The sequence below is a fragment of the Neopsephotus bourkii genome, unplaced genomic scaffold (genome assembly GCF_033783945.1).
Source record: "Neopsephotus bourkii isolate Nb327-2 ecotype Australia unplaced genomic scaffold, CSIRO-AGI_Nbou_v1 NB_256, whole genome shotgun sequence".
In the NCBI taxonomy this organism is placed as follows: Eukaryota; Metazoa; Chordata; class Aves; order Psittaciformes; family Psittacidae; genus Neopsephotus; species Neopsephotus bourkii.
In genome coordinates, this window is record NW_026900765.1 from 1,310,874 (window position 1) to 1,322,573 (window position 11,700).

Below are 11,700 nucleotides of genomic sequence, written 5' to 3' on the forward strand. Positions count from 1 at the left end.
AAGATAATTCCAATAATCTTTATAGCCCATTAAATACTTGAAATTTGGCTTTACTGTCTGCATAGTGTTGCTTATCCAGGTGCTTGGAAGCCAGAGAATAATATTATGATATTTGCTGGGATTTTTTAAAAAAACCTGCAAACATTCTCTGTCTTTGTTAAAGTAACGCTTGATCTGTGGCATTTTTAAAAATGCAAATACCTGTCTTCATTCAAAACATTTTGGGATTATGAGACTGTAACATGTTTGCTGTATTGCTTGAGTGATTAATTTCCACTGGTTTAATAACTTGAATTATGACTCTAGTGGGAATTTACCTAGTTTTGACTTTCAGCTAGTGCTTTTCATTGAGTGGGAAAAAAAACAAACTAGCCAATATGATATGAAATATCAATCTAGCCCATACAGAGGCCAGCAGCAGATGCACAAGACGTAGAAAGCCAGCTTGGATATCTTTGAATATCCTCCAGCTGCCCTCCTTCAATTTATAAAGAACAGCACAAGCCAACAGTTGCATTCAGGCTGTCATGTTAAACAGATGTCAGTGAATATAGTCGAAATTTATTTTTATTTTTCAAACTAATTCATATGTCCCCATCATGTCTCACTCTCACATCCACTTTATGCCACTGAATAATTTTGCATTGGCAGCCAACTGTTTATTCCAGAATGACTTCCTTATTATGGATATATTAAAGAGTACATTATTGTGGAGTCTAGTTCTGCTTTCTCGCTGTTGTGGAAATGATTAAGTGCTATCTGGTCTTCTAAACCCTGTGAGTAATTTGAGGGGATTTTCCCTGTGACACTGTTTTGTGTTTGGTTGTAGGTGGTTTCTTTGGTTTGGTGTTTTGGTGGGTTTATTTTTGGTTGGGTTTTTTTTTTTTTTCAGGTAGAAGTGACTTTTCAACAAAAGCTGAATTAATTCTTCCTGGTGTAACCGTTCATCCTGTTAGTTTTGATTTAGTTATGGTTTCAACTTGGCCACTGTGGAAGTAAATCCTGCTGGTAGTTTCTGGGTATTCCTAAGACCTCTGTTTGAAAAAGAAATAAAATAAAATGTGGGAAATAACTATTTCTGTGGTGTGAACACCAACTGTAGTGATAGATTACACCCCCAGTTAGTCTTGTGACTTTGTGTTTGAATTTCACTAGAATTACAGAAAAATCTTGGATAAATCTTAGCCAGCTGTAGTGACTTGTTAATATTTGCTATATGTATTTGTAAATTCCTGCTCTAATACCTGTTCTACTTCAATCTGAAACTGTTCTTCAAACCTCTCCTACATAAAAAAGGGTGCCTCACAAATGGGGAATGTTCTTCTGCAGTGAACTCTTCATGAGGAAGGAAGGATTATGGCCTTATCTTCCCCATGTGATTATTTTATGTTTTGATCATCTATCAGCTGTAGACTCTTTTGGCATGATTTCTTCTAGTTCTATTATTAGTATGTATCCCTTTAACAAGTTGTTCTTCTGGCTTTCTGTCTCATCTTACTGCAGTTCTACCAGTTTGCCTGTCTGCTATGTTGGGTTTAGTGTAAGAAATATACTATATTTAGTATTAGTCATTTGGAGTTACGTACATGCTATGGTTTCTTGTCAAGTACTTCTCTGTTTTATTTCCTGCTAATATTAACAAGAGTCTTTGTTAATACCAATTCCTTGTGAAATTCAGATTTTCTTAGCACTTACTGATCATCAGCAGGGAGTGCTTAAGATGCTGGGGGACTGAGATACAGGGAACTGCCTGACTAGACTCTTCCAAATATTATTAGATTGACTGCATAATGAATATCTTCACTTATCAAATTAAATTATAAATTTTTTAGCCGTACATTAAGTATGAAACTGATTGTATTAACTGTCAAATATTTCAGATGAAAGCAGTGTCAAAATTACAAAGGTAACCTTGTACTTCACAACATGTCTAGATCCAGGATGTTTGTGTAACATCCTGCCTTATTTTCTAACTACAGGAAGAAATGTCATTTTACCTTAGGTCTTCTGTCTCACTTGAGTAAGACTGTCTCAAGGTCATAAGGAAAATGACCAGAAGGGAAACAAGTGTAGAGGGGACCATACTTCTTACTTAGATACTTTAATGTCATGAAGTGGTAGTGGACTCAAACCCTAGTTTTGTTACAGTGTTTGCTTAGAGCTTGAAAATATAGATCAAAGTAAACTTTTAGAATGAATAGATTGATTGGATTTAATCTGCAGAATAAGTTACCTGAAGTTTCACACAGAGCTAGACAAACATAAAAGGAATCCTCCCCAGAGTTTTGTTTTCAAGGCTTATTTTTTTAACCACAAATTGCAGTTTCAAAAAGTAGTGCTTGAAGGTTTGACACTAGGCACTGGTGGGGCTGATGATGGAAGTTTCCTGCAGTGATTTAGCATTTTCTGGTTTTTGTTTCTGAAATGTAATTTAAAATTACAATTTTAGGAATTAATCTAAGGATTAATAAAAGAATAAATCTAAGCACCTTGAGCATTTCTAAAAGTGTAAACTTTGTTTACTGGTTTAAGCCAGAGTGTGTAAAAGTGTTTGTAACATTTTTGCTGGTTTCTTAATGGGAAGGTATCTGTGACAGGACTTAGATGATCCAGACTGGACATGTTTAACTGCAATTGTGGTAGTCACTTGTGTTAGCTCTTGATGCCTACAATGCAGTAAGATGCTGTTTAACTCCTGCATTTTTAATACTGCTGAAGTATTGCTTGTGTTGCTGTAATTAACATTTCTATATGTAATCACATAGTCAACTGAGTTATGTCTTCACCCCCTTTGTTAGCGTGAACAAGAAAATGCAATGGCTCACCTTAAGAAACAGCAACAGGAGTTGGAGCACATGAGGTTGCGCTACTTGGCAGCAGAAGAAAAAGAGCTGGGGAAACCAGATCGTCAAGAGTTGGAAGATATCAGAAATGAACTTAACAGGTATAAAAGCATTTGTAAGGTTTGGGATTTGTTGGGGTTTGGTTTGGTCTTTTTGACCCCTCCCCTCTCTTTTCTTGCTATGTGCCTTGAAATGGGAGATGGCTGAGAAGCTAGGGATCAGGTCAGGAAAGCTAAGGCCCAGTTAGAACTGAGTGGCAAGTGATGTCAAAGATAACAGCAAGGGGTTCTATAGATACGTTGCAAACAAAAGACAGACTAGGGATAATGTGAACTCTCTATGGAAGCTAACAGGAGAACTGGCTGCCTTGGATTTGGAGAAGGCTGAGGTTCTCAATGACTTTTTTGCCTCAGTCTTCACCAACAAGTGCTCTGACCACACCACCCAAGTCTTGGAAGGCAGGTGCAGGGAATGTGAGAACGAAGACCTTAGACCTGCTGTAAGAGAGAGTCAGGTTCAAGATCATCTTAGGAACCTGAACATGCACAAGTCCATGGGACCTGATGAAATCCATCCACAGGTCCTGAAGGAGCTGGCAAATGAAGTTGCTAAGCCACTGCCCATCATGTTTGAAAACTATGGCATTCAGGTGAAGTTCCCAACAACAGGGAAAAAGGGACAAAACCCCCCATTTTCAAGAAGGAGAATATGAAAGACCTGGGGAATTACAGACCAGTCAGTCTCTCCTCTACCTGGCAAAATCTTGGAGCCAGTTCACCTGGAAAGCATGCTAAAGCACATGAAAAACAATAAGGTGGTTGGTGACAGCCAACATGGCTTCACTAAGGGGAAATCATGCCTGACAAATTTGATGGCCTTCTGTGATGGGGCTACAGAAATGATGGACAGGGGCAGAGCAGCTGACGTCATCTACCTGGACTTATGCAAAGCATTTGACACTGCCCTGCACGACATCGTTGTCTCTAGGCTGGAGAGACATCAATTTGATAGGTGGACCACTCGGTGGATAAAGAACTGGCTGGATGGCTGCATGCAGAGAGTTGCGGTCAACGACTCAATATCCAATTGGAGAGCAGTTAACAAGTGGTGTCCCTCAGGGATCAGCACTGGGACCGATCTTGAACATCTTTGTTGGTGACATGGAGAGGGCACGTTCAGCAAGTTTGCTGATGACACCAAGCTGTGTGGTTCAACTGGTACACTGGAAGTAAGGGATGGGATCTAGAGGGACCTTGACATGCTCATGAAGTTCAACAATACCGGGTGCAAGGTCCTACACCTGAGTCGGATCAATCCTAGGCACAGCTACAGGCTGGGCAGAGAAGAGGTTCAGAGCAGCCCTATGGAGAAGGACTTGGAGTGTTGGTCAATGAGGAACTGAACATGAGCTGGCTTCAGTGTGCGCTTGCAGCCCAGAAACCAACTCTATACTGAGCTGCATCAAAAGGAGTGTGATTAGCAAGTTGAAGGAGACGATCCTGCCCCCTACTCTGCTCTCGTGAGACCCCACTTACAGTACTATGTACAGTTCTGTTGTCCTTAACATAAGAAGGACATGGAGCTTCTAGAAGTCCATAGGAAGACCATGAAGTTCATAAGGGGGCTGGAGAACCTCCTTTGTGAAGAGAAGCTAAGAAATCTGGGGCAGATCAGCCTGGAGGAGAGAAGGCTGTGTGGTGACCTCGTAGCTGTCTTCTAGTATCTGAAGGGGGCTACAAGAGTGCTGGAAAGGACTCTTCATTAGGAACTGACTGTAGTGATAGGACAAGAGGTAATGGTTTCAAACTGAAACAAGGGAAGTTCAGGGTAGGTAGTTCTTTACTGTGAGGGTGGTGAGGCACTGCAACAGGTTGCCGAAAGAAGTGGTAAATGCTCCATCCCTGACAGTGTTCAAGGCCAGGTTAGGTGGAGTTTTGGGTGACGTAGTCTAGAGTTTGTAGTGTTCCTGCCCATGGCAGCAGTGCTGGAACTAGATGAACTTAAGGTCCTTTCCAGCCCTAACCATACTATGATTCTGTTAAATCAAGGTAATAATTGGCTGTCAGTCCAGTGAAAGAACACAGTTTAATGCCCCTTAGGTAAAGATTTCACATTTATAAAATGTAACAGTACTGCAGTATAGAAAATGCATGCTTAAGGACACTGTACGTGTTTTTTATGTTAGTCATAGTTGTACAGCATCAGGCTTTTTTCTGTTTTAAACCTTCAGTTCTATGGATAATTGCTTCATTAAGAAAACAAAGTGTTCGTATTTTTAACACATTAAAATTGTAAATCTACCTAATGTTGTCCTCTGAAAACTTGTCTGCAGTAGTTCTTGTACATTGAACCCTGCTTGAATTATCAAAATGGGAGTCTTGATAGCAAGTATTTGTTACACATGCATGTAGAAAAGGTATTATTAGAATTTAATTATGAAAACATATTGTTAGAATTTAAGTATTATATTAAGATTTCTTTTACTTATGGTTGTTTTTCCCAAGTGAGAGGGTAATTTGTTGCCTCTCGTAGATTTCTTTATTTTACTAAGTAGATAAATAACCTACAGACTTAATATGAACATAATCAGAGAGGGTTTTAATACAGCTCATCCTTTGATTCTTTCCATTTTATCAACATCAGGCTAAAGCAACAAGAAGAAGAAAGAAAACAGTTGCAAGATATTAGAGCTAATTCTGCTGATAGAGTTTCTAATTCTGGAAAAGTAAATGAGAACATGGATGATTATCTCTCTCGTCTAATAGAAGAGAGGGATACCCTCTTGAGAACAGGAGTATATAATCATGAAGACCATATTGTGAGTGAACTTGATCGTCAAATCAGAGAAGCTGTTGCAAAAAGGAACATCACTAAATAAAAACAAAAGTTGATAAAAAGAACCAAAATTTGAGGAGAGTGATTTTTATAAACCTGTATTACCTTACAAATACATAAGGTGATGCTTAATTTTGCACATTATCGTTAAGTCTTTCTGAAGAGGATGTAAATATTTGCAAAACGGGAAGTTAAGCACAGTTTTAAGTTTTATGGTGGTGACAACTGTTTTTTAATGTTTTTATACTCATATGTATGCATATGTAAATATATTTTTGTGGTTTCTTCTGAAATGTTTTCTACCTCTTTTTGCATCACCATGGCTATGTTTATTTGTAATATTTTTAATATGCATTCTAAGATTGTTGGTCCATATTGTCATAATTTCATTCAATTTTTTAAAAGATTTCTTCAGCTGTACTAGAGAAAAGTAACATCAGCTGTTTTCCATGACAGAACTCTTAATTCTGATGCTAAGTGCAGCACCAGTCAAATGTCACTTTTTTATTAAATCACAAAATAATCAGTTTTTGCTTCTCTAGCTGTAAGAACTAACATGACTACGTTTTTTAGTAAGTAAGAGACAAGACTGGGGGCATGTCTCTGAAACTTTATGAAACTGAAACTGAATCAATTACTAAGTATCTTGTTTGATTGTACAGGGTGAAAATCCTAGCAGTTTTGCACTTAGACCTATATGGGTGAACCCAGGAGTTCAGAAATGTGCATGCATTCTTACATCCATCCCTAATGAAGAAAGATACTTGAGGCACTACTTCAGTGAATTTATACACTTTGAATTCTGAACTCATACATAAATAAGAGCTTTTCTAAGTAAAGATATTTTCCTTAATCAAGATCTAACCACTTTGCACTTACTTAACATATATTTCAAAGCATTATCTCATTACCACTTAAATTATATATAAGGTTTTGTTTGATTATGTAAGTATGAACAGAGAGCAGTCTCAAGGTGTTCAATTCTGCAGAAAAGGTTAGTTTGTTAGCATAATCACAGTTGAAAACATTTTGGTTTCCAGCTTTCATTCTATTTCAGTAATTTTAAAGTCATTTGTGCGGATCTCACTAATATCATTACTTTACAACATTGTGCTTTCAAAAGGCATTTTTGTCTGTTCTGTAGGCACAAATGTTTCTCTATTAGAATGCCAATACTGAAAACATCTTAGGATTTGTTACTTTGAGAATGAACAAAGATACCAATGGAAAAAATCCCTTTATTTTTTACAAAAAATGAGTGAGCTTCCATAGATGTGGCTGTATTCATGTGACCTTTCTGTTTTGTATGGCATTCATTGTAAATTCTTTTTTTAATCTTGTATCTGGTTTTGCCTCTAGGTATATTGGTTTTCCTCCTCCTTACTATGGGCATATCTCCTGTTAAATAAACTGTTTGTTCCTTTGGAGAAGTTTTAAACAAGCTGTATAAACACAGAGATCATATTCTGTGAGGAATTATTACTTTTCAATACCAAATTTCGTAAGAAATGCTTTTCTAATACTTTGCGTGCTCCTGTATTTTTCAAATCAGTGTGCTTAAAGAGATCCCTCTCCACTAGCAAAGCAAATAACACTTTCATAAATCCAATACAAATCCTTAAAAAAATAATTTTACAACTTTTCTATGGCTTAGTCATATCACTGATACATGTTCATATGTAATTACTGCAGATTAATTGGGGAGCTTCTATTTTGACAGGAGACTTGCCCATGCTGATTTTCTTCAAATGCATGCTCACTTGCTGGAAGTGTAGTTTCTTCTTCAAACGCTGGAGGGTGCCTTAGACTTGAAGATCATGCTTTGTGTTGACTGAATTTTTGTAATTGGTGATTTTACGAAATGGTATCCTAGGACTTTTCAGGTGTGTTAATTTAGAAAATAAAATTGAAAATTTTAATAAATATTAAGGATTTTATGTCTCGTTTGTGACTACGTATTTGAACAGAAAGTTTTGTTTCCTGTTTATGGTAATGTGACAGTCTTTAGTGTTTGAATTAATGATATTTACAAGTTTACTTTCAATGTTATTTTCACTTTTTAATTCCTAATTGAGTTTCTTCCATGGCTTGCAAAGAAAACAGCAGTCTTGTTGCTGTGGGGTTTAAAAAGAGACTACTTTGGGGAATTTTCTTTGTAGTAAATCAAAGTATTGGGTAAAATAAAAGGTAGAACGCTTTATAAACCTGCTCTATAAGCCTAATTAAAGCTATTTGGATCCATTTTGTCATTTGGAAGATCACTACTTACAAGGTAAGAAGCATGAATTTTGTGATTCTTAAAAAAACTTATTTAGCAGTTCTGATTTGTAATATAGTTATTAATCTTTGTGATCTTGTTTGTATTAGAGTAAGAAAAAAATGATACTTTAAGATTTATATTTTAGTTTAATTTTTCCAGCACCATTTTTCTGTGCTTCTTGAAGTACTCAAGAAACAAAATCTATATTTGTAGTAGATACCTATAGCACAGATATGCTTGATATTTTTTAAAGGTTCCGTTTGCCTTTTTATTGCTTCAAAACAATATTAAAGGTTGTAGCTATTCAATGAAAGAAACAAATACAATTTTTTTATAAAAAATCTCTTAGAATTTTTATCTTCATCTCTCTTAATGGCAAAAAGGAATGCCATTTAAAACAGATAGATGGAACCAGGACTGAACTTGTAACTCACCTAGCATAAAAAGACTGCTGGAGATGATTCCCATGTTTATGGGTTCGGACCTGGTTCCATGCGCCTCAGAAAAGTGGGTGGGAAGAGGAGCAACATCTCAGCCCTCGTGGCATTCTGGCAAACGACTGTTGATTATAGAGCACCCAGGTTTCACTAAGGAAGTTGAAGGAATTATTTCAAAATAAGTACTCCTACCAATGTTTCTGTGAACACAAATACTCACAAAAATTAGTAAATGGGAGGTATGGGGTGGGCTGAAGGGTGTTCTGTGCAAAATCAGTTCCAGTTTTCATCTGCTTTAAAGTTCAGGACCAGAACTTGCCGTTGGCTTTGGCTAAGGAAACTTCTGTTATATCCTGTATTTGTCCAATCTAGTCATTTAAAGGAGAAGCATTAGCCCCTGTAAAAGTGAGAGCAGTTAGAAACACTGTTCTTTTTTACGATAATTTTCAGGCAGAATATCCTCTCCTGTCTCCATATGTGCTAATGGTTCTTACATTGGGAAGGTATTTGTTATTACCAATCTTTACTATCAAAGAGCTGCGTCAAATTATTTAGTAAAGGTTGAAAATTGAGGCAGAGAAACTGAAAGCTTTATGTTTATACACCTTGATATGGAGTATTAGCTAAGATTTTAAGAACTGTTACAAATAAATAGACCTTTTTTCCCTATTAATTGTTACACTGTTTATCAGAAAAAAATTCTCTTAAATTCTTAGGCAGTGGAATTCATTATGGAAAAAATATGAAAAATTATTTTAGCAAGCAGTTGGCACTGGTTTGCTTTGAAACTGGTTTATTTAAGTACATTACTGTTCTTTCCAGTATATTGGCTTTTGGGTAAAAGGTATAATCACTGTTTCTACAATACTTTAGCAGGTATTCAATACTTTCAACACTAATACACTTTCAAAACTGCTGTTGTGGAAAAGAAAGCAGTCTTATGTCTGGCACTGAGCTTCTAGTATTCAATCCATAGTTCTCCTTCATGCAGCTTGAATGCTTCTCCGTCCCAGCCACAGAGATAAACCTTAATGCACAACTAAAGACGGAAATCCTTTATCATATCTTCTAAGTGCTACTGAGGTATTTATACCAGCTATTACATATTTACACAATTATTTATTTTGCTACTACTGTGCCTAAATGATCATGACCTGTGTCAAGCACTAGCCTCGGTATTGTTAAAGACAGAACTGAAGAAAGGCGGCTGCATACTTAGATCTCATTTCATTTGTTTCTCCAGGGGGTTGTACTGGTAGTGTTTTCATTAGAAATGTTTTTACAGATGTCGGCTATCCAGATATGAAGTCTTTGTGGTAGAGAAGCAGTCAGGAGTTTGGCATTCAGAACAGAAAGAAAAAAAAAGTCAACTTTGAGAGACTAATTTATAGAAAAATAATTTACTGACTTTCTGATGTATAAATGTACAGTAACCCCATGGTGGCTTTAATGCAGAGTAGTTGAATTCTTGGAAGTACAATTCTTTTCTGTTCTTAACTTGAAGAAATGCTACAGCCTATCATTCCCCATAACCGAAGACTAAAATAGTCCCCATTAATAATGCTTCTGGAAAAGTGACACCCCCTTCTTTGTAGTCCAGTTGTGTTTTTTTTTCCCAAGTGAAATACCTGTAGTAGTTTGACAGCATTTTAAACAATTTATGTATTACTACAAAAAGTTCTAACAATATACGAGAGAGTAGATGACTGTAAAAGTGTAGTGTTACTGAGTGTTTGACCAGAGGGTTTCGATGCAGTTACCAAGACATAACTGCATTGGCAAAATAATATGGCATCAAAATTTAGAGTGGGTTTACGGGGGCAGATGGAGTTCCACAATTACTGTATGTGCACAGAGCTTCAACTGTGTTATGAAAAGACCTGTAAAAATTGTCAGAGGACAAGGGGCAGGGGCACCACACATTCTAGACCATGTCACCCAAGACTCTGTCTATATTGGCCTTGAACACTGCCAGGGATGGAGCATTTACCACTTCCTTGGGCAGCCTGTTCCAGTGCCTCATCACCCTCACAGTAAAGAACTTCTTACGTCTAACCTAAACTTCCCCTGTTTAAGTTTCAACCCATTACCCCTTGTCCTGTCACTACAGTCCCTGATGAAGAGTCCCTCTCCAGTACCCTTGTAGGCCCCCTTCACAAACTGGAAGGCTGCCATGAGACCATCACGTGGCCTTCTCCAGGATGAATGTTTTGTAAAGTTTAGGTTTTGGAGGTACTTGCTTAACGGGTTAGTGTAAGTGAGGGGATTTTTTTTGTTTTTCACCTCTGGAGATACAGAAAATAATTTTGGTGATCACGTTTTGAGATGTTGGTTGTACTGGACACTGGACCATTGATAATGTTCACCTGAAAAGGCAGTCTTTGGCAACAAGACTAATTCCGTGGTACACAAGCTCATGCAGATGAGGGCTGAAAGGCACCATAAGCTTTATAATCAGACACACCCTGCGAAGGTTGAGTCCTGTTCATACCAGGCATGAAGCTGACATGATGCATCCTATCCAAATAAATAAGACAGCTTAATAGTTAGTTCTTTGAGCCAGCACTTTAAGCCAATGCTGGGGCTGTGCTTTGATGAATATCAATACATATTTGATGTAAACCCCAGAGCCTACCCTCTCCAGGAACCGTGGGGTAAAGGATGTGCTGTTTGAATTGTGTGATACTTGTAGAACAATGACTTGTAGAGCAATTACTTTTTTATGACAGTTTTTCTGAATGTGGAATCACATGATGTTTTAAGTACTCTTGCTTTTTTATTTATCCTGACTTTTCTAATAATAACCCAATTATTGCACTGAAGAAGTTGTGCTAAAATGTGTTACCCAAAGTAAATAAAAACATAAGCCAGGGTGTCAAAAAGCAAGAGTACACCACTTCTGCAGGGAGCTGGTAGGTATATATGTCTATGGGTATATCTCTATGAGGGCACTGCTATTTGTGGAAAAACTGCACACCTCAGCAACACGCTTGTGCGCCTTTAGAGTGAGTTCTGTCTGTCTCATCACAGCTTGCAGAACCAATGCTTGGTTGAGGGTCTTTTTTTTAAACTCCATTACTGGATCTTTTTACTGCCTATATACAGCAAATTGTTAAAATGGTCTTGGAGTTTTACCTGAGAATAAACATTTTTATGCTACTGATTCCTATTTCATTTACATATACCTGATGAATGCAGGTAGCTTGTCGTAGCCTAAGCAGAAATAGGCAGGTTTAGCAAGAGGACATCTTCAAAGACATTATCTCTCTGCAACTGTAAGAGAAAAGCAATGCTTTGCCATCCTGATCAAAAACTTGTGTTGCAA

The 11,700-nt window shown here is 37.3% G+C and overlaps 1 protein-coding gene across 4 annotated transcripts in view; it reads left to right on the top strand.

Annotated features, from left to right (window-relative positions):
* Nucleotides 1–7,601, top strand: part of CEP120 (centrosomal protein 120) — a 48,047-nt gene extending 40,446 nt beyond the window's left edge. For all 4 annotated transcript variants that reach the window (XM_061346040.1, XM_061346039.1, XM_061346038.1 and 1 more), the window contains 2 exons: nt 2,799–2,944; nt 5,487–7,601. In XM_061346040.1, the coding sequence (XP_061202024.1) occupies nt 2,799–2,944; nt 5,487–5,721 (381 nt within the window). In that variant the 3' untranslated portion in view covers nt 5,722–7,601. The remainder of the gene's footprint in view (nt 1–2,798; nt 2,945–5,486) is intronic.
* Nucleotides 7,602–11,700: the final 4,099 nt, after the last annotated feature.